Source organism: Chlorocebus sabaeus, chromosome 8 (assembly GCF_047675955.1).
Source record: "Chlorocebus sabaeus isolate Y175 chromosome 8, mChlSab1.0.hap1, whole genome shotgun sequence".
Taxonomy (NCBI): domain Eukaryota; kingdom Metazoa; phylum Chordata; class Mammalia; order Primates; family Cercopithecidae; genus Chlorocebus; species Chlorocebus sabaeus.
This window is the reverse complement of record NC_132911.1, coordinates 146437115-146460223: the sequence shown is the minus strand read 5'-3', so window position 1 is coordinate 146460223 and position 23109 is coordinate 146437115. Positions and strand designations below refer to the sequence as shown.

Genomic DNA, 23109 nt, shown 5'->3' with positions numbered 1-23109 from the left:
GTGACGAAGGTGCGGATGCACAGCAGGTGGAAGAGACCTTCCACGGGGCAGGCACGGGGAGGGGCGCGGAGCTCTCAGGCCCTCCCAGCAGCACCCCCAGGCACCTGCGCATGCTCTGCTATCGGAAGCTCCCTGAACCCTGTCCTTTTGGGGAATTACGGAGGCTTCATTACGCAGGCATGATGGATTAAACTACTGGCCACTGATGAACCCAACCTGCCGCCCCCTCCTCTCCCCTGAAGGCTGGGGGTGGGGCTGAAGTCCCAGCTCTCTAATCCTGTGGGTCCCCATCCTGAAGCTCCCTGGGGACCCCCAGTCACCAGTCCTCTCATTAGCATACAAAAGATGCCTTTGCCACTCCAGGGATTCCAAGGGTTTTAAGAGTTGTATGTCAGGAAACCAAAATATCCATCTCACAGTCTCACAAAATAAGCATCTCACGTTCTCACAGGAATGAAGCAACGAGAGTGCTAAAGCGTTCAGGGTTTATTTTCAAGATGATGAAAATGTGCTAAAACTGTGAATACACTAAAAACCACTGAATTACACACTTTAAATGGGTGGATTGTGTAGTATGTGAAGTATATTCAATAAAGTTGTTAAAAAATTTTTTTAAAGACACAAAACCAGAATTGGGATTCATAAATACTATCTAAAAATCTAAATTAAAATAAAATAAAACAAAATAAACAAACTGAAAGACAAGAAAAACAAGGAAATATTTGCCATGCATGTAACATACGATGATTCCCTCCACACATAATGTCCACGAAAAGAGTCAAACTATAAAATATGTGAAGACATTTATTCTGAGCCAAATATGAAGGGCCATAGCCCATGACACAGCCCTCAGGAGACTTGAGAACATGTGCTCAAGGTGGCTGGGGCGCAGTCTAGTTTTAGGGAGACTGAAGACCTCAATAAAATACATGGAAGAGGTACATTGGCTCCATCCGGAAAGGCGGGACAACCCTGGGGGATGAGGCTGGGGCGGGGTGTGGGGGGGGGCGCGGGAGGCGGGATTCCAGGATTTAGGCAGATTTAAAATTTTCTGATTGGCAATTGGTTGAAAGAGTTAAGATTATCTAAAGACCTGGAATCAATAGAAAGGAATGTGTGGATTACAAGGGGTGTGGAGACCAGGGTTTTGTCATCAGAGGAAGCCTCCAGGTAGCAGGCTTCCGAGCCGATAGATGGTGAATGTTTCTCATCAGACTGAAGGTCTGTGTGGATGTTAACGCTGGTCAGGTTTCCCTGAATTCCAAGAGGGAGGAGGGATGATGAGGCTGTCCAGCCCTTTCCCATCATGATCCGAACCAGTTTTTCAGGTTCACTTCGGAATACCCTAGCTGAGAAGAGGGTCCATTCAGATGGTTGAGGGCAGGGGCTTAGAATTTTATTTTTGGTTTACAGTAAATAATCCTTCCAGATCCCCAAAGAGCAACAGATATAAGCAGCCTGTTCAGAGAAAAAGCCATTCAAGTGGCCAAGCCAAGGAGAAGAAATTCAACCGTACTTGGAATCAGAGAGGTACCAAGCAGTATTGTAAACCCCCGGGCAGGAGAGCGACCCGGCCATGTGGTGAGAAAGGACATGGACCAGCCTCTGTGCTGTCACAAATGCAGCCCTTGCAGGACAAATCAGCCCTGTCCAGGAAACTTCAAAATGCCACTAGCATTTTGTTTAATGCTGGCTCCCTAAAATGTCACCAAAAACCCAAGGACAGGTCACCCCAGCTCCCTCCAGCACTCCTGGGTTTTGAGTCTGATTTGAGGTAGGTCTTCCAAGGTGGGGGTTCGGTTCAGTTAGGGTTGGGCCAGGACTCGGAAAAAGTAGTTTAGAATTTTGAGGCCATGGGTTCTGAGTCTGGAGGTGTCCCCCAACGGTTTCTATCGAAGAGTCAATAGGCCTTTTGGGAAGATCCTCAATAAATGATAGCTATTTGCTGCTTTATCTTCCTAGAATCGTGAAGCTCAGGAATGAAGACGCAGGGTGGAAAGTCTTGGTCTAGGCCGGGCGTGGTGTCTCACTCCTGTAATCCCAGCACTTTGGGAGGCCAAGGTGGGCAGATCACTTGAGGTCAGGAGTTCAAGACCAGCCTGGCCAACATGGTGAAACTCCATCTCTACTAAAAACACGAAAATTAGCCAGGCGTGCTGGCATGCGCCTATAATCCCAGCTGCTCAGGAGGCTGAGGCAGGAGAATCACTTGAACCCAGGATGGGGAGCAATGAGCCGAGATAGCACCATTGTACTCCAGCCTGAGTGACAGAAGGAGACTCTGTCAAAAAAAAGGGAAGGGGAGGGGAGGAGAAGGGAGGGGATCATGGTCCCATGAACAGTGAGCCCTGTGGGTGGAGTTGGCTCCGGTTCTCAGTGTGAACAACCCCCACTGCACCCCGCTGCTCCTAACAGGGTAGGGGGCAAAGAACGTGCACAGGCACATGTTCCCTTCAGTTTTCCCATCATGAAGCTGCAGGTGAGCTAACTTGCGTGCATGTAGAGGGTGGCACTGGAGGGCACATCCCTTCTGGAAGGACACAGGATACCTCTTTCCAACGTACAACCCTTGGTGCTATTTGTGCCTCCACTTCCTTTTCAACATAGTAACATTGGTTTAGGAGCCATTGGTCTGCCCTGCTGGAGCCCCTCAGGGGGGATACCCGGGAGAGCCAGAGTCCAGGTGGGGCAGCCCTTGAGACTCCCAGGAGGAGACCACCCTGAGGGCAGGCTGCGCAGGAAGGCTCACTGGGCCCTGGAGCTGCAGTGGCAGAGAGAGCCCTTCTGGGTTCTGGGTGAGAGTGAGTGTTGCCAACATAAATTGGGAGGGACCGTGCAGGGGACAAGGCCACAGAGGGGAACAGTGCCAGCTCCTACAGGGCTCTGCGTGTCAGACTCAGGATTGTGTCTCCTGCCCACTCAGCACCTCTAAACCTGACTCCTTCCAGCCAGCCCCCAGGCCTTGCTGGAGGCTGCCAGCCCTCCCTGAGCCTTGCTGGCATCTAGCCTGGAAGGGTGCCCCAGGCCTGAACTTTTGACACTTCCTTTTCCCGGTCCACCCAGGAAGCTGCTCAAATAGAGGAATTCCTCTTTTGGAGGCAAAAAAAGAAATAAGGCCATCCCATATGAGTGTGATCAGAAACTGCCCTGCCCCGGGCTTGGCCACAGCCTCCCACATGGGGCCTGGGGACTCCTGCCCCAAAGCAGAGGACGGGGCAGGGGCGAGAGGATGGAGGAGAAGCCACCAAGAGCAGAGCAGGTGGGGCTGTGTACAAGCAGGGCGTCCCTGGGTGCAGGGGAGAGGCCCCCAGTGCTGCCCCTGTGGCACCTCACTGTGGCTTGGGGCCAGCCTGTGTTGGTAGAAGGCCCTGGCTTCCACCCACAACCATGCCAGGGCACTGCCTGGTGCTGCAGGGGCTGGAAAACCACAGCTCCCTTTCCCAGGGGCCCTGGAGCCTAGGGGCGACCTCTATTTCCTGAATGTGGAAGGCAGGAATCCAGACAAGGCACCTACTTCTCTGCTGGCCACACAGGGTCCTGGCTTATGGGGCTTCCTGGCCACAGGCCACCTGGCAAAGGTATACACATGCACAGGCCCTGCCCACCGCCTCCCTGATGAGCAATGGCTCCGCCCACCACCTCCCTGATGAGCAGTGGGCATGGGGTCTCATTCCAGGAGTCTTTCCTCAAGACCCATTGAGAGCCATCAGAAGGCATTACTTGCAAGTGACCCTTGAGGGTCAGATTCTGGAGCTGGTCATCCAACCTCTGAGGGTCCATCAGCCGAGAAGATGGGCAGCAACAAATCAGCTTCCAAATCCCTCCCCTGGGATGAGGTGGCCATGGAAGGTGAGGCTTTGGGGACAGCTGCACTTCATCATAAAGGCGAGAAGGGGGAAGGCAAGAGCAGAGGCCAGAAGCCACCTCCAATGAACCTCAGCACTTGCAGAGAGAATGACAAAGTTGGGGGTTTTACTGTTTGGTGCAAGATGCAGCCAGGGACAGAACATGTCTGCTAGTGGCAGAAAAGGAAGACAGAGACTGAAGCTGGAGGAGGATGCAGTGTGCGTGGCTGACTGGCAGGCAGAGGGGTCACCTAAGGAGGACTGGAGGCCCTAGGGCAGAGAGTAGCCTCCGCAGATGCCAGCAAGGAAACAGGGACATCAGCCCTGTGACCTCAAGGACACGGATTCTGCAGTGCCTGAGTGAGCCTGGACGAAGATTCCTTCTGGAACCTCCAGGTTGGAGTCCAGCCCCACCACACCTTGACTGTGGCCTGTGGGACCCTGAGCAGAGAGCCCAGCTGAACCCATGTGACAAGAAAGACCGTAGCTAAAAATGAGTGTTGTTTTAAGCCACTAAGTGTAGGGTGATTTGCTACCCAGCAATAGATGCTAGTGCAGCTTGAGGCTCTGACGAAACTAGTGGCCACGTTGAACGGGCCCACATGGCCGGGAGCTGAGGGCGGCCTCCACCAACAGACAGTGAGGAACAGAATTTGGCCAACTCCACACCAGTTTAGAAGCAGGTCCTCCCCAAGCTGAGCCTTGAGATGATTATGGCTCAGCCAAAGCCTGCACTGAAGCCTGGGAGTGACCCAGCAGCAACATGAAGCCATGCCCAGACTCCAAAACAGAAACAGTGATGTAGTAAGTATGGGCAGCCACAGGATACTGACTGACTGCAGGGCCTGAGCAGACACAGACCACTGGGTAATGATGGGACACCAGATGACCATGGACAGACCCTGGGTAGCACAGGACATGGCAGACCATGGAACCTGAGCTCCCATCCCACCCTGGGTACCATCCGACCCACTGACCTGTCAGCAGAAACTGCCAGGGACCAGAGTGTGGCCTCTCTTCACTGCTGCCCTCCCCCACCAGAGTGCCTCTAGGAGACAGACCTGAATCTTCACCCCGGCCCATGGAGAGGGATCTGGGGAAGGTCCTGGAGAAAGGCTTCACAGCAGGGGTCCAGTGTGCCCAGAAAAGAGGCAGTGGTGTGGGAGCAGGTGCAAGGGCCCCATCTGATCCCTGGATCACAGTTCAGGGGTAATTTCTTGAAGTCAGCAGCTCCAGTGGCAGCCTGACAATTCCTCAGTTTAGTGGCAGCATTACTGTGGGTGGTCATCCCTGGAGGCTGTCTCTGGTCACACACTGAGCCCTGATCCTAGTTACACACTGATCCCAATCCAAGTCACAAACTGAACTCTGACATTTGTTACATGCTGAGCCCTGCTCCCAATCACACACTAAGCCTTGATCCTGGTCACAACCTGAGCCCTGACATTTGTTACATGCTGAGCCCTGCTCCTAATCACATACTGAGCCCTGATCCTAGTCACAAGCTGAGCTCTGACATTTGTTACATGCGGAGCCCTGCTCCTGATCACACACTGAGCCTTGATCCTCACAAGCTGAGCCCTGACATTTGTTACATGCTAAGCCCTGCTCCTGATCACATACTGAGCCTTGATCTTACTCACAAGCTGAGCCCTGACATTTGTTACATGCCGAGCCCTGCTCCTGATCCTGATTACAAGCTCAGCCCTGGCATTTGTTATGTGCTGAGCCCTGTTCCTGATCACACATTGAGCCCTGATCCTGAATACAAGCTGAGCTCTGACATTTGTTACATGCTGAACCCTGCTCCTGATCACACACTGAGCCCTGATCCTGAATACAAGCTGAGCTCTGACATTTGTTACATACTGAGCCCTGCTCCTGATCACATACTGAGCCCTGATCTTAGTCACAAGGTGAGCCTTCCTCCTGATCACACATTGACTCTGATCCTGGTCATGTGCTGAGCTCTGACATTTGTAATATGCTGAGCCCTGATCTTAATAATACACTGATCCCGGATTCTGGTCACACACTGAGCCCTGACCCAGAAGTTCCTAGTGGAACTGAGGAGGGAAGGGTGTGGTCTTCTCAAAACACAGTCCTCCCAAACAAAGCCGGCCCAGACCCTGGCTAGGCCACATTTTTCCACACCCCAATCAGGCAGCTGCAACTTTGCAGAAAGCCTTAGCCTGGATCTCTCCATTGGGGGTCAGGCAGAAATTCTAGGAGGAGCTGGATGCCTGGGGGCCAGGCGTGTGTTCTGGGTAGAAGGCACAGGTGGGGCCCCTGGGTCTGAGGACAGGAAGGAGCTGGGCTATGCCATGTCAGAGGAATTGGGTCAGGCCTCAAGAGGAACCCAGGGTGTGTAGGGTGGGGTGTCTAATCCAGTTAGCTGCACCCAGCATCAACGGCCAATTGCAGCGTGGCTGAGTGGCACCATGCAAAACCAGACAGGCTTGCTGCTGTTCGGCCTTCACCCAGCCCTGGCTGGGCGGCCTTGCCTAAGTCAATTACTTCTAAGAGCCACAGTTTCCTTATGCAAAATAAATGCATTAGCACTGTGCACTTCTGGAGCTGCAGTGAGGAAAAGTGAGATCCACTAGGCTAAGTCTCTGACACAAGTGGAGTGCTAGGGAATCCTGGGTGCCCCGCTCACCACCCCTGCACACTCCGCCCCCACCTAGTGCTCAGGGAGACACAGGCTCTCTCAGTCGCTGGGGCAAAGACCAGATCCCAAACAGAACTGATCCAGCAGGAAAACCCAGGGACCCCAAAAGGGCCATGGCAAGGAGGGGGTGCGGGCAGGTGAGTGCAGTCTACCAAAGACAGAATTTCAACCAATGGGGCAGGAGAGGGAAGGGCATTCCTGGCAGTGGGAACAGCAGGAGCAAAGACCAGGAGGGGGTGGGATTTAGGTGCTCGGGCTGAAGAGTTCCAGTGTGAGTCTCGGCATAGCTGACATCATGGCCTTGATGGCCAGGGCCCAGGAAGACGCAGGCTGCTTGTCATGCCTCTGTCCCCCCACCCCCACACGCTACACACTGGCAGCAGCAGGACTGGGAGCAGGAGGTGGCAGGATCACAGACCAGACGCAACCTGGGGAGGCTGGTGCAGGCACTCTGGGGGGATGTCCGTAGGGGGAGCTGGGAGCTGAGCTGGAGATGGCCTGAGTCATCCCAACCCAAAGTCACTGTCCCCTGTCTGAGCCCAGGGCAAGGAACTTTCCCTCAGTTTCCTTAACTGCAAGCAGGCAGTAAGCCCTGCCTGAGGGCAGCCTTATCGGAAGGTTAGAGATGAAGGTGCCCAGCTGGCAGGTGGCTGGGGGCATGGGATTAGCACCCCCAAAGGACCCCAGCTCCTCCCCACCCCACTCTCCATCCAGGACCTTCTCTGCTAACCCAGTAGTTTTTGGTGTTTGTCTCCTTAAGCCTCTGAGCAAACCGAGTAGCTGACTGTCCGGGTGGCAGTTCAGTCCCAGGCCCCCAACACCCAGCCTGACCACCCAAAGGAGCTGGGAGGTGGGACCAAGGTCCTCCTGGGAAGATTCCAGCCCAGAATATGGGAAGATCCAGCACACGGATCTGCCCTGGAACACAGATGACCTGAGGCAGGAAGGATCCCTGAGGAGCCAGCAGCAGAGAGCGGCCCACCACCCTTCCCTGTCCCCTTCCAGGCCGTCTGAGGGGGTCCCTGGGCTGCCTGGGGTGAGTCAGTGGGGGCTGTCCTGGATGGAGGGGAGTGGGAAGAAGAGTCGAGGCATAGGGTGTGTAGGAGTCAAGGAGGGTCCCCACAAAGGGAAGCGGGGGCAGCCCCAGGCCACGGCAGCGGAGGCGGGAGCTGGAGGGGTCAGGAAGGGGCCGGGAGGGGACCCGCCTGTTACTGGAGGAATGAGGAAGAGACAGGGAGGGTCCCAGGTGGGTGGGGTGGGCCTAGAGGGCCAGGCTGGGAGTGGGAGGAGCAGCCTGGAAGGATGGGGAGCCCCTGGAGGCGGGCCTGGGGCGGGGTCTTCACACCTCCACCCTCGGGAAACTTGATCCCACTAATCCGCTCAGCGGACCGGTCTGTCGGCCACCTCACTTGGTGTCCGCTGTACCCCGCCAGGCAGGAGCACTCCCACTAGGGTGAGAGCACAGAGGAGTGGGCCGGAGCATGAGGGGGACGCGGCTGGCGCTCCTGGCGCTGGTGCTGGCTGCCTGCGGAGACCTCGGTGAGGCCTGGGACCCACAGGGGAGCTGCGGCAGAGGGAGATACCACCCACTGACATTCGCGCACTGTTCCTGGGGAGGGCACCCCAGGAAGGGACCTCAGAGGCAGGAGAAGCCAGAGGAGTGTGGCCCACCCCTGACCATAAGGAGAGGAGGGTGGAGATGGAGAGAGGGGCGGGCGGTGAGGGGGGCGGGAGCCTAATGAAGGTGAGCAGAGGGTGGCCTTCGAGGTGGGTGGGGGGCAGCCAGCCACATCCCTGGGCACCAGCCTGGGTGTTGCACTTTATGGGGAGCTATGGGCACCCAAAGGGCCTTGAGCAGGGGAAGGAAGGGGACCCCAGGGAGGCTTTGAGGCTGGGGTGGCAGTAGGGATGGAGACGAGTCGGGAAACCAGACACACGGGGTGGGGTGACTCCCTCACATGGGGCCTGAAACAACCATCAGGGCAATGTCCTAGACTCAACCAGAAGCAGCTGGGCCCAGAGACCCCTGGCGGATGGCTCTGCCCATTTCCCAGAAACAGGTGCACCAGACAGGGCAGAGGCCCCACTGGGTCCCCAAAGTGGGGATGGAGGAGTCAGGCCTAGCTGTGCAGCTGGCTGCCCCAGCCAGCATGGGGGCCAGCCAGACCCACCTGGGCTGCTGCCGTTGGGGCTGGGGTCACTGGAGCAGGAGGGAATTGAAGCCTCTCCGTACCCCTGCTGGCCTGTAAGTCCCTGTGGGAGACGAGTGGGCACCCAGACGCAGCCCGGACGTAGCCTGGTCCACCCTGCACTCCATGGGCCTCCTGGCCTGATCCCTTAACCCCCACAGCAGCACTTCCCTGATGGGGAAACTGAGGGGGTAACCTGCTCCCAGCCATGCCCCCACCTGAGACTTCCTGCCTGAGGTGCCTCTTGCTGTGAAGATGCCATGGCTTCAGTCCCCCTGAGTCGCCCAAACGTTTCCAAAGGGACTTGGCTTGGCCCCGCCCAGGCCTTGCCGGCTGGATCCCCACCCCCAGCAGGTGACTCTGACTCTGGAATGCAGGGTCCTGAGGCAGAGCCCAGCCTGTCCCCAACCCCAGGCTCCTGGTATTGTTCCTGAGTTTTGGCTGGTGGACATCTTGACCCTGGCCAGTGTCACTGTCCCCCTCAGACCTGGGCTTCCAGGACAGACTGTCTCTGGGCTTGGGAGGGGTGAAGCCTGCCTGACAGCCCTTGTCCCTTCTCCCCAGCGCCAGCCCTGCACTGCTACGTCTGTCTGGAGCCCACAGGAGTGTCCGACTGCAACACCATCGCCACCTGTACCATGAATGAAACCATGTGCAAGACAACACTCTACTCCCGGGAGATAGGTCAGTGGGCACGGAAGGTGGGCAGAGCTGGGTTCCCGGTCAAAGCCACCTCCAGCCCAGTCACCACCAGCCAGCGTGGCCCCAGTGCACAGCCACCACCTCACCCATCTCCAAAAATGGCTTTCTGCCTGAGCTAGGCCTTCCTCTGCCCTCCCCTTTCTTCCTCTCTCCCTCCTGTCCTTCAGTGGGAACCCATCTGCAACCTCATTTTGGGGGACTGGGGAAGGTGGGCACACTTATAGGCTTTGGTTTCACAGTCACCTCAGGGTGAGAACTGCCCCATCAGGTCGGGTGCAGAATGCCAGAATGCCAGGCGGCACATGGTAGACACCCGAACAACACCAGTGGGAGGAAAGAGGAAGAGGAGGGCACTGGGCCAGGAGGGATGGAAACCCGGGTGGGTGGCCCCAGAGTGAGGCCTGCATGAGGTGGTGCCGGCAGGGACCAGGGCTTGGAGGCAGTAACCAGCCCTGACGGCTGACTCTTCCCGCACCCCACAGTGTACCCCTTCCAGGGGGACTCCACAGTGACCAAGTCCTGCGCCAGCAAGTGTGAGCCCTCGGATGTGGATGGCATCGGCCAGACCCGGCCCGTGTCCTGCTGCAACACTGAGCTGTGCAATGTAGATGGGGCACCTGCTCTGAACAGCCCTCACTGCCTGGCCGGGGCCCTCACGCTTCTCCCACTCCTGAACCTCCGACTCTAGAGTCCCCCACAACCCCCATGGCGCTGCGCCAGCCGGCCCTGTGCGGCCCAGCCCCGAATGCCTTGAAGAAGTGCCCCCTGCACCAGGACTCCTGAGTCTCCTTTCTGGGCACAGACCTGCCTTCCAGGGCAGAGAAAGGGGCCCCGAGCTGCATCTCTAACCCTGTCTATGTCCCTGTTCCTGTTTGTCTGTCTCTCTTCCTGCCTTCCTGTGATGTTAAGCTCTATCCCATCGTGAGAACAGCCACTGGGCCTGGGACCCCCACACAAACCATGCAGATCTCTGCTCTCAGGGGATGTGGGGGCCTGACCAGGGTGGGGCAGGAGCTGAGACCCATGGGCAAGGGAGCACCACATCTACCAGGCTAAAGTCAGGGCCGGCTCCTGGAGGAGGGGGCATTAGGGCCAGGCCTTGAATGACGGAGAGATCTGGCAGGCCTTGAGGAGGGCAAGGCATTGTCAGGTGACAAGAAGGTCAAGGCAGTGACCAGGATCTGGGGTTGTCCCCTGGAGCACCCCACTACCCACCTCCCCAGTCTAAGCAGGGCCTTGCCCCAAGGCTGATGGTGGAGGCTGCTTTGAGGAGGAGGCCATGGGCCAGATCCCAGTGAGTCCACTGCCTGCCTCTCCGGGCTCACCCCACATGTCCACTTCATATCCCTGCCCTCACTTAGCTCTGCTCCCAGGGGGTCAGATGCCCAGGGGGCCAGATGCCCAGGGGGTCAGGTGCCCAGGGGGTCAGATGCCCAGGGGCCAGGTGCCCAGGGGGTCAGGTGCCCAGGGGGTCAGATGCCCAGGGGTCAGGTGCCCAGGGGGTCAGGTGCCCAGGGGGCCAGGTGCCCAGGGCAGCACAAGTTCTGGTGCAGAAGGGGCCTTCATTTCACCTTGGCCCTAGGTCAGTGCCCCAGTCCTCCAGGCAACTCTCCAGGGAGTCCTCTGCCCCAGAGGCCTCCAGGCTGAGACTCCCCATGATCATAGGCAGGGACACGCATGCACACACATGCACGTGGTCCTGGAAACACACAAGGAACTCAAGGACATGAGGAAGGACAGGACCCAGTGGCCCTGCTACCCAGCGCCGGCCCCTCCCAAGGGCTGCCCATGGGAGGTGGTGGCAGGAGATGGGCCCCAGCCTGGACAGAAGAGAAGAATGTTCACCCTGGAACCTGCCCCTCCCCCTGGACCCTGCAGACCCCCACTGAGCCTACCCACCTCACCCTCCCTGCTCCAGGAGCTGTTTCTGGGCCCCTGGGTGTCACCCTCCTGGGACCAGACCTGTAGTCCACAGTGGGCGCTATGGTCCAGGGCCTGCTCCCAGAGGCCAGGCCCCCACAGCCCAGTGAGTCCCACCACCTGGAACATAGTGACCATCGGTCAGAGACGCCTTGGGGGTAGAATGAGGGCAGCCTCCTGGAGAGGAAGGGGCAGGGGAGGCTAGGAACATTCTAGTGCTGTCTTGGATGCCGCATCCAGGCTGTGACCCTGAGCTCTGATTTTGTCAAGAGGGAGACACGCTCTCAGCCATCAAACATGTCACAGCTCTCAGCTGGCTTTCCTCAAGACTCTCACAAAGTGGCCTCAAAGCCGAGTCTGAGACTCTATTTACACACACACACACACACACACACACACACACACACACACCCTACAGAGACTGGGAACAAGGCCTATCAGTGATCAGAGATCAGGACTCAGCCTGGAATCAGGATCGGGGCTTAGTCTTTGGCCGGTGATCAGGGCTCAGTCTGTAACCAGTGCCAAGCCTTAATCTATGATTGATGTCCTGGCTCCGTGTGTGAGCCTGTGGCTCAGCCGTAGAGTATGACTCAGTCAAGGGCCAAGGATCGGGATTCGATCTCTAACCAGGATCCAGGCTCAGTGTGTGATTGTGTGATCAGGAAAAGGCTTCAGTCAATGATAGGGGAAGAGGCTCAGTTAAGGCCCAAGCACAGGCTGTGAGTGAGGCCCATTCCAAGCCTTAGAGTCCTATCTTTGACCTTAACCTCACCGTCCACGATGCCACCTTTTGGGTGCCTGTCCCTGAGATTCCCCATGACCCAAGTCCTTCAACCAGGCTTACTCCTCAGCTTTCCAGTGGGGTAGGAGGGGCTTATAGTGAGTGCCAGGGCAGGGACCCAGGGCCCCACCAGTGCAGTGCCCTGGGCAGTTACACAGCCCGTAGGAATGAGCAGGGCAGGGCATGGTTTGATGGGAAAAGGAAGAGCCAGTGGTTCCAGATTTTGGTTAGAAGAGGAGCCAGGAGCAGGCAGGGGAGGGGAGGAGTTCAACCCAGTGTCTGGTGGCGCAGGCCACTCCCACCCCTGGCAGGCTGATGGGGTGGGCTCTGCTCCTCTCTAGGACCTGCCAGTTCCAGCACCCTCTGCCCCGGCCCCATCACATCTGGCCCTGAAATCAGAGGAATGATGAGACCACCTTGCCAGCCGTCCTTTTTTCTCTCCTAATCCTGACCTTCCCAAGGCCACCTGCTGTGACCTTCCAGAACAGGATGAACACCTGCCACACTTCCTCAGGGAGCAGGGCTCAGCCCACCCCAGGGCAGGGATGTCTGGATCTCAAATGCAGACAAGAGAGCCAGGACAAAGCTGGAACCCAGCACTAACCTTCAAGAGGACAAAGCACCCTCAGGACCTCAGTCGTCACCTCCCATATCTCGGCATTAGCAATCCCCCCACCCCACTGCCAGGACATCTTCCTCAGCCTCAGCCCTGTGCCCGCTGTCATCATGCCATCTAAGCCACTAGTCAGTGTCCCTGGGTAGCTACTGCAGCCACCTCCAGCTCCTTGCCTCCCCCTTTCTATTCTAACCATTGTTAAATCAGCAGCCAAAGCCGAGAGCTCACTCAGTGCCTGTCTATGCAAAAAAACCTCAATCCTGGCCGGGCGCGGTGGCTCATGCCTGTAATCCCAGCACTTTGGAGGCCGAGGTGGGCAGATCACGAGGTCAGGAGATCGAGACCATCCTGGCTAACGTGGTGAAACCCCGTCTCTACTAAAAATACAAAGTGGTGGCGGGTGCCTGTAGTCCCAGCTACTCAGGAGGCTGAGGCAGGAGAATGGCGTGAAACCGGGAGGCAGAGCTTGCAGTGAGCCAAGATCGCGCCACTGCATTACAGCCTGGGCGACAGAGCCAGACTCCGTCTAAAAAAAAAAAAAAAAAAACTCAACCCTCCAAGGAACTTGACTAGCTATCAGACTCACCTGTGAGATGTGACTGGCTCTGCAGCCTGGACACAGGGTCAGAACCAAGGCTGGGGGTGTCAGACTGGCAAGTCCGAGCTCCCATGGAAGAAGGCCTGAAACAGGTCTGTCCCAGTGGGGCAGGTTCTGCCCTGAGAAGGAGTAAGATTCCCATTCCCAGGGGTGTCCAAACCTGTGCTGAGTTCTGTTAGAGAGGTTACAAAGCATTTGTACCCTGGGGAGAGGTCACCCTGAATGCCCACAAATACCCATCCTGGGTCACCTTGGAAGAAACAACATTAAGCCTGTCTTTAACTACTCATCCACCCATTCATTCCATCCATCCACCCATCCATCCACCCATCCATCCATCCATCCATCCTCCACCCACCCACTCATCCATTCATCTCCCCTTTTAGCCATACATTATTCACCCATCCATCCTTCTACCCATATGCCCACCCACCCATCCATCACTCTCTTCATCCATCCACCCATCCCCTATCCATTTATCTATCCATACATCCATTCATCTATCCATCCATCCATCCACTCATCCATCCACTCATCCATCCACCCATCCATCCACCCATCCATCCATCTTCTGTCCAGTCTCCATTCATTCACTCATCCATCCATCCCCCCATCCATCTACCCATCCACCCACCCCTGCATCTATCCCTCTTCTCTCTCCCATCCATCCACCCACCCATCCATCCACTCACCCATCCATCCACCCATCCACCCACCCATTCATTCAGCCATCCCCCATCCATCCACCAAGGCACCTACCTATTCATCCATCTATCCCCCTTCCACCTACCCATCCATCCATCTTCCATCCATCCCCCATCTATCCATCCACCCACACATCCGTCCATCCATCCATCCACCCATCCATCCATCCATCCATCCTCCATCCATTCCCCCATCTATCCATCCATCCATCCATCCATCCATCCATCCATCCATCCTCCAGCAAATACTGCTCAACGGTCAGCATGGTCAGACCCAGGCTGTGGGAGAAGGATTCTTAGAGGAATGGAAACATGTTCTACTTGAGGAGATGACAGTCCAGTAGTCCCTCAGGCCAGCCCAGACAAGGCAAGCATCAAACACCAACGGTGGTGGTGGGGCTTTTTGACTGCATGCTGAAGGCAGTGGAGAGCCAGGGAGCGTTTCTGGGAAGAGCAGTGCCATGGCCAGTTTGAATTTTAGCTGGTCTCTCTGAGAGGAGGGTGGAGAGTGTAGCCAAGGAGAAAGGGTCAGGCCCCTGGGAAAGAGACTGGGCTGACATGGCAGATAGCTGGGGCTTGGTGTGAACTGGCTCAGTGCTGCAGGCCTACCATGGATGAGAACTCCGGGGTTTGGGAAATGGAGCTGCCCTCAAAAAACCTGGTCTCCCGGTTCCGCATGTCGGGAAAAGGTGTGGATTCATGGAGAGGCAGGAGGAGGGAGGGCAGTCACCTAACTAGGGCATAAATTCTCCCTGCTTGAGTCGTGTCTGACACAGTGCTGCTTTTCCACCTGCCAATAGGGTGCTGGGCTCAAGGATGGGCCAAGTTAGTGCCCACTCTTCCCACACAGCGGAAAGGCTGCCTGTGCCCCTCTGCTGGCTGATACTCCCACCCAGAGCACCCTCTGAGGACTTCCCTCCCTTTCAAAGCCAATGCAAGCAGCAGCTGAGAGCAGTACCCCTGTCCTCAGCATCTGCCCACCTCTACCCCAAGTACACCTGCACTGTGATCAGCACAGAGCTGAGGTGAAAGCGTGATGGAGACCCATCCTTTGCCAAATACTTGCTAGTTTTCACAACCACCCTCTGGCAGATGTTCCCCTGACCAGTGTATAGATGAAAGAAAGTGGGGTGAGAGTGTCTTGTGAGTAGACATAAACCACACGGAAGGCTGGGTGGAGCTCAGGTTCCAGAACTGGACAGTCTCTGACTCCTCTCGAAACATCTGGGTGTATCTGTGGACCAAGCCCTGGGGAGAGGCTGTTCTTGGCTGCCATCTGTGCACCAACCCATGTCAGCCCCTTTGTTTGATTTGCAGTAACTACGCCCTCCCTTGGCTTTCTTGCAACCATCCCATAGCCTCACACAACTCACCTCAGCCCACAAGGCCAGGTCACTTCAGCTTTCACAACTACTAACAGAAAACCAAAGACTGGAGGGAAAAAGGGACCACATCAAGGCCACAGATGGAGAGAGCAGTAGGCCAAGACCAGAACCCAGGACTCCTGGTGCCAGTCCAGAGCTCCTTCCGGCACCGAATTTTGCCTCAGAAGGGCCCACTCACTCACTACACATTTGTCTGCCACCACGTTTACAGCCACCCATCCCTCCATCCCTGAATTCTCCAATCCATTCATTCATTTTTTCACCCATCAACTATCTCAAGTGTCATTCATTCAATAATCCATCTACTCATCTTTCCCCCATTCATTCCTCTATCCTCCACCCACCTATCCACCTATCCTCCATCCATCCATCCTTCTGAAATCCACCTATCCAAACATCTATCCAACATCCATCCATGCATCCACCCACCCCTCCTCCACCCATCCTCTGCCCATCCACCCATCCATCCCCCATCCATCCACTCATCCTCCTCTCATCCCCCATCCATCCACTCATCCTCCCCTCATCCCTCACACATCCACCCATCCATCTTCCACCCATTCCCCATCCATCCCCCATGCATCCACCCATCCATCCCCCATCCATCCCATATTCATCCCCCACTCATCCATCTACCCATCCAGCCATCTATCCATCCATCCATCCACCCACTCATCCATCCATCCATCCACCCATCCATCCATCTATCCATTCCCCACTCATCCTCCACTCATCTCCCACCCATCCACCCATACATCCTCCACCCATTTCCCATCCATTCCCCATCCATCCACCCATCCATCCCCACCCATCCAAACATACGTCCTCCACCCATTTCCTATCCATCCCCCACCCATCCATCCTCCACCCATTTCCCATCCATCTCCCATCCATCCATCCATCCATTCCCCACCCATCCACCCATACGTCCTCCACCCATTCCCCATCTATCCCCCACGCATCCACCCATCCATCCTCCACCCATTCCCCATCCACCCATCCATCCACCCACCTACCCATCCATCCCATCCCCCATCCATCCTCTATTAATTCCCTACCCATCCACCCATAGATCCTCCACCCATTTCCCATCCATCTCCCACCATCCACCCATCCATCCCATATTCATCCCCCACCCATCCACCCACTCATCCATCCACCCATCCACCCATTCATCAACCCATCCATCCCCCATTCATTCACCCATCCATCCCCCACCCATCTATCCATCCATCCCCTCTCCATCCCCTACTCATCCCCCATTCATCCATACCCCATCCATCCATCCATCAACTCATCCATCTATGCGACCACCCATTAGGACATCACAGGACAGAGAAACCAGAGAGGCTGGTATACCTAGAAGGACTGTGGAGAGGAGCACCTTAGTGGGCCTCACAGCATGGGGAAGATGTGGGACATCAGATGGGAGACCAGGCAATGTGGTCACTGAGTGGCATGGCATAGGCAGGCATGGATATGGAACAGGGTGTGGTGGGGGGCATACAGTAAAGAGCAGACAACACAGTCAGGCCAGGAGGCTGGAGAATGAGCAGAATCCTATTGTCAGGAACCTAAAACCAAGAAACTTAGGCTTGGTCTAAAGGTCATTAGTGGGAAGGGGCTGGCAGTGATGAGGGGCCACTCCTGGGCCCAACCTTGTCAGCCTGAGAGCAGTCTAGCTGCCCCACGCTACCGTCACCTGACACCTGCTTCCTACCTCTGGCCTCTACTTTGCAGGTGTGTATCAGGTGTACACAGACCAGGTAGACGTCTGTGGAGAAGGGCTGCAGGCAAGGCTGCAGGGAGGGGGTGCCAGGCAGGGCTAGAGCAACAAGGGCAGAGACCACACTGACCCAGGTCTTAAGGGTCCCCCAGGTTGGGGTTGGGTGGCCTATGTGAACCCCAGAGGCACAGCCAGGACAGGGGGCTCATCCGAGGGGCAGTCTGAGCTCAGTGGGAAAGGCCTTCTCTGTCAGAGCTGTCCCAGGACCGCTGGACATGGCTGGGGAAGAGTGAGTTCTCCAGTGTTGGAGGTGTGCAAGCAGAGGGCAGGGTCATCGTCCTCAGAGCCCCCAGATCCAGCTCCCTGCCTGCCTGCCATGTTCCTGCCAGCTGCCTCCCCACTGGGCCCTGTACCGCCTTCCTGACTCACACGGCCAGTTCTGCCACCGCCCAGAAGCCGGTGCCCAAGGGGCTGGGTATAAATCCTTGATGTGAGGCTGGCTGCCTCTCGTTGCTCCTGACCACGGAGCAATGGCCTCTCGCTGGGCTGTGCAGCTGCTGCTCGTGGCAGCCTGGAGCATGGGCTGCGGTGAGTAGGCCGCAGGCTGGTGGGGACCCTGCCTCTGAGCTTATCTGCCCACCTCCTAGGGGGATGGGGCTGTTAGGGGTGCTTTGGAGCTGAGAGCCTCCTTAGGCCCCCATAAGGCTCACACTCCTCATTCTCAGTGACCCTCCTGGGTCCCAGAGCCCAGCTTCACCCTGGGACAGGGGTCACGGCTCCATTCTGCAGGAAGGAAGACGGAGGCTTGGTGGAGGGATGCAGCATTCAAGTCTGTGGCTCAGCTCAGTTAGAGAAAGCTGCCGGAGAGGCCCCCTTGAAGGGCTCCCCAGGGCCTTGAAAGATGTCAGCGAGACTCCTTCAGCCCCTGCCTCCTGGTTCCAGGATGAGGCCCCCGAGGCCAGGTGATGAGGTTCTGCCCCCATCCCTCACCTAGGTGAGGCCCTCAAGTGCTACACCTGCGAGCAGCCCATGGTCAGTGCTTCCTGCAAGACCATTACCTACTGCAAGCCGGAGGACACAGCCTGCATGACCACACTGGTGACGGTGGAGGCAGGTGAGTCCAGGCCCCACAGCAGCGCCGGGTGCACTGGAGTCAGGGCCACCTCCCCCAAGTGCCTCCCTCCTTTGCTGGTGCTCCTCTCAGCCCAAAAGGCAGCAGGTGGGATGGGCAGAACAGGCTGCCACACCTTGGCTGGGGTGCCTTCCATGAGGGTGGCACAGCCCCCTCAGAGATCCAGTCCTGGGGCACCAGGCGCTGGAGGTGGGTGGGGCTTCATGGTCGGGGTCCCCTGGGGGCTCAAACACCAGCTCTGACACAGACCCACTGAGTGGTGTTGCCACAGCCTCTGGGCTCGGGCTCCCATCTCAGGGCAGGCACTTCAGAGGTCCGACAAGTCCTAATAATTCATGAACAGGTCACAGTCGGAGGAGGGCTGGGCCCCGGGCGGCTTCACAGATGTGGGCTATTGGGAACGGGGATCGCAGGGAGGGCGAGGTCAGCGGACGGTGGTTGGGAGCAGTGCAGCAGCAGGCAGGCGCTGCAGGGGAGTGTGGGTTCTGACACTGGCCCACCCTGCAGAGTTCCCCTTCAATCAGAGCCCCGTGGTGACCCGCTCCTGCTCCCGCTCCTGTATGGCCACCGACCCCGACAGCATTGGGGCCGCCCACCTGATCTACTGCTGCTTCCGAGACCTCTGCAACTCGGAACTCTGAACCGAGGGCGGCAGGGTGGAAGGTGCTCCTCAGGCACCTCCTCTCTGACAGGGCCTGGCTCCACCTGCGGTCACCTCCCCCTGCCTCCTGCTGCCGGGGCACAGCTCACTCACGGGGTCTGAGGGGAGAGAACCACACCAGGGGCACCCTCTGCCGTCCATACCCCACACTTATAAAACATAAATAAGCCAAGAGTGGAGATGACTTTTGTCCTTCCTGGGCACTGACACCCTGCAGAGCTGGCCTTCAGGAGAGCCAGGCTGAATGACAGCAAATTCTAGGCACCTGCTCCTCCCTATCACCCAGAGCCTCTGTGACCCATTTCACAGACAGGAAAAGAGAGACTTAGGGGGAGAAATGCCTCCTGGGCCCCTTTCCTGATGCAAACTAGCCTGGCATCTCAGACCAAGACCTGTTCCCTAGCCCAGGGAACATCTCCTCCCGCTAAAATCTCCCCTGCAGACACTGGAGGCGTCACTTCCACCCTAGAGCGGAAAGGAAGCTCAGAGTTGGAATCCACTTTCCTCCCAGGGTGGATACATCCGGCTCTGCCTGCGTGGCCCAGGGGGTCTTCCTGGGTGTGTGCACCTGCGCCTGCTGGTACCACACAGCTCCACAGTTTCAGTCACCTCCTCTGACAACTGCCCGATGTCCCCTTGGGACGGCTGAGGAGCTTAGAGGAGGAGGAGCCCAGGGTCCTCAGGACCCAGGAGACCTGACTTGCAGGCTTGCTTCCCCCTCTGCCTGACCCTGGCTGTCCCATCACAGTCACAGTGCTCTGTGCCACTGTCGCCACCGTCGGGAGGTGGGCAGAGCCAGCAGGGAGCACGGGCTGCTGTGGGCCTGAGCCACCCCCAGACATTGCCCCTCTTCAGGCCCCAGTCCCCTGGCGTCCCCTGGGCTGCACACCTTCTAAGCGCTGCCCAGCTAGGTCTTGGGTTCTAAGGCCCCACACGTCAGCTGGGCCATGCCCGTGGGGTCGTGCGGGCACCTGTGGCTGCTGGGGTGGGAGCAGTATGCAGCAGGCAGTGGTCTGACCAGCTGGGCATACCCGAGGCGCATGCGGGAGTAACCAGGGCAGTGGCGGGGGTCGCCCAGGACCCCTGTGAGAGCTCACCTCTCTCTATGAAGGGCCCAGATGTCAGAACCTACCCCCTACCTCTACGCCCTCCCAGAAATACCAGGAATTACATGCTCTCCCTGGGGAGCAGCCCCGACCAGAGAAAGCTGCCAGAGAGGCCCCCTTGAAAGGCTCCCCGGGGCCTCCCCGCTAGCCAGCACCGGGCCTGCGGTGTGGCTGCCCGTTAGGGCACGTCCCCTGGGTCATGGCCGGACCTCCAAGGGCCTCACCAGGGCCTGGATTGGAGCCAAGGGGCCAGGGCCTTGACCTCACCAGGTGGACCAAGCAAGAAGTCGCCGCATCTCTGGCGGCGTCCCCAGAGGCGCAATGGGGTGAGGCCTGCAGGCTCTGTCGGAGCGCAGTGGGGAAGGCTCAGTGGGTGTCCCCATCCCTGGGAAGGCACCTGCGGGGGCCCCCCGGCGCTGACCCCGCGCAGCCAGCAGAGGGCGCGCGCCCGAGCCCCGGAACCCGGGCCGCGAAGACCCCTCCCAGAGCTCTCTCCGCGAGCAAGCAGCGACCCTGTGCACTCTGCCAGGAACCTGCACTGCGAGCGCGGCTGCGCCGCCGGGACCCCGGGGTCGCGCAGCACAGAGTTCAGAGACCGGCCTGGAGGACCGGTCATGGCTCCATTCTGCAGGGTGGGAGACTGAGGCTTGGTGGAGGAATGCAGCATTCAAGTCTGTGGCTCAACTCAGTTAGAGAAAGCTGCCAGAGAGGCCCCCTTGAAGGACTCTCCGGGGCCTTGAAAGATGTCAGCGAGACTCCCGCCCTGCATGTCGCCGCGACCCTCCCAGGAAATGCGTGGGGAGTCCACGGTCCAGCAGGGACCTCAGGAGGGCGCGCCCACGGGGTGGGGCTCGCAGGGGCCAGGCGCTCACCACTGGGGCGCGCGGGGTCTAGGGAAGGGAGTGGGCGCCGCATCCGTGACCGCCGCAGGACGTGGGGAAAGCTGGCGGGGAAGCAGCCAGCTCCAAGAGGTGGCGGTGGAGGGGAGGGAGAGGGGCGCCCAACCGGGCCGTTAGGCCCTACTGCGCGGAGGGGAAGCGGAGGCCCTTCTGAACCCCACTACCGCTGAGAGGTAAAAGGAGCTAGCGCTACTCTTGCGCAGCTTTGAGAAATCTCTAAGATAAAGGAGAGGGGTGTGCAGACCGTAGGGCGTCCCTCCCTGCCCTCAGGAGCAAGACCCTCCACCTCCCCAAGGGTGCCCTCAACTCGCAGGTGTCCAGAGCGGAAGTCATGCGGAAAGCGGCGGCCCGGGCCTGGGATGCATCAGCCCCTTTGGCCTGCCTCGTTGAGCCCTTGGGGGCCACACTGGGAATTCCCTGCCTTAGTCTGTTTCCCTATCCATGAGGTGGGCGATGGTCCTGCTGTCCCAGAATTCCGGACACCAGGCACAGCCGAACTCCACTCAGCAAGGCCTCAGATGTGGGGATCTGTGTCCCTGGGCCCTGAGGGGACACAACAGTGGCCACTCAGCAGACTGAGCCTAGAGGCAGTGGCTGGGTGCTGAGACTGAGGAGGTAACTGGCTCAGGGTGAGCTCTGGGGACACCCACCAAGGCAGTCGTGACTCCACCTGGCCATCAGAGGGCACAGCGCCCACTCCCCCAGGACGACCGGCCCGTGAGTCGTGACTGTCCACCTGGCCATCAGAGGGCACAGCGCCCACTCCCCCAGGACAACGGGCCCGTGCACAGCCACCACCCCAGGACCTCTGGACACACTGCCATACCCTGTACCTGTCCCTTCTTCACTAGCATCCACCGAGGGCCTCCTGGGCCCAGCACCTGGACACTGTGCAGACACCTCCGGGGGTGGGGGCGGCTGGGGCAGAAATTCTGCAGCTGTTGGCCTTGGGGGAAGGAGGCGGGCTGAAGCAGTCGCTGCCCCCTAACTTCTCTGAGGTGGTGGGCCCACAGGAGCAGAGTGGGCTCTAGCGGTCCTGCAGGACAAGGCACTGGTTCGCTTCCAATCCCAGCCGCCCATTCCCTGACCCAGGCCAGTCCTGCTGGCAGGAATCAGCACCACCACAGCCAACAAGGGCCCTCCTCCACCCTGTGGTCCGCCCATCCTCCAAAAACAAGACCAAGAGAGGGCCCTGCTGGCTCACACCTTCCTCCGAGCCAGCCTACGACAGCCCAGGATGTTCAGCCTCCGCATGGAGAGAGAAGTCCCAGAGGCCTGCGGGAGCTGCCCATTCAACCACCTTGAAGCTCTCCTGTTGCTTGTGCACGCCCGTACAAATGCACACACACACACGAATACACACAGGCACGCACGAATGCACACAGGCACGCACATGCATATGCACACTGGATACACTCACCCCTAGTCCAGTCACTGAGCCCCACTCCCCATCCAGGCCAATGTGCCTTCCATGACCCAGGGACAGCTGCTGAGCCAGGGACCACAATGGCATCGTCACATAGTGCCCCCCGAAGTCCCCAGGCACCCCGTCCTGTGGCCCCCGCCCTGCACCAGGGCTCAGGCAGCTGCTCATGACCACTGGCTGGACGGCATCCCCACAGCCTCGTCTGCAGCCCCACTGGGAAGCTTGTCTTGTCACACTCAGCTCAGACACCCATGGCGACCCCACGAGCCACCTCCCCCAAGGACCCCCAAGAACGAAGAGGCTTCTGGCCAACCGCCCTGGCTGCAGACCCCAGACTTGCCGCGCAAGTTTGCTTCCCCTCCCCAGCCCTAATACCCTATCACTAAATGCTGGGTTCATAGCTGTTTCCAACTGCCCACTCCTTCCCTGGCCCGCAGAGCCTTCTGGACCCTCCCAGGAAGGTGGTCAGGGCATGGACGTGGCCACACCCCACCTCATTCACTTTTATGTCCAGGAGGGTCCCACCCCCCTTCTACCGCTTTTGAAGGGCCCACAGAACAGCCCCTATGCTCTGCCTCCCATCCACCACCCACCAAAATCCATTGAGCTCTGCCCCCAATGGCTGCCCGCACCCTGCCAGAGGCTCTGGGAGGCTGGAGGCCCAGACCCAGTCTGGGGCATGACCTCCAGGGTAATCCCTGAAGGAGGGAGACCAGCAACCTGGAGCCGGCATCTGCAGATGGGG

At 58.3% G+C, this 23109-nt stretch overlaps 2 protein-coding genes across 2 annotated transcripts; both read left to right on the top strand.

Annotated features, from left to right (window-relative positions):
* Window positions 1-7907: 7907 nt before the first annotated feature.
* LYPD2 (LY6/PLAUR domain containing 2) lies at window positions 7908-10316 on the top strand. Its single transcript, XM_073018662.1, has 3 exons — window positions 7908-8055; window positions 9270-9389; window positions 9890-10316. The coding sequence occupies exons 1-3, from the start codon at window positions 7998-8000 to the stop codon at window positions 10093-10095; spliced, it is 384 nt and encodes a 127-aa protein (XP_072874763.1). The 5' UTR covers window positions 7908-7997; the 3' UTR covers window positions 10096-10316.
* A 7337-nt stretch (window positions 10317-17653) lies between these two features.
* SLURP1 (secreted LY6/PLAUR domain containing 1) lies at window positions 17654-19275 on the top strand. The gene is made up of 3 exons (XM_008001694.3): window positions 17654-17728; window positions 18135-18254; window positions 18780-19275. The coding sequence occupies exons 1-3, from the start codon at window positions 17671-17673 to the stop codon at window positions 18911-18913; spliced, it is 312 nt and encodes a 103-aa protein (XP_007999885.1). The 5' UTR covers window positions 17654-17670; the 3' UTR covers window positions 18914-19275.
* Window positions 19276-23109: the final 3834 nt, after the last annotated feature.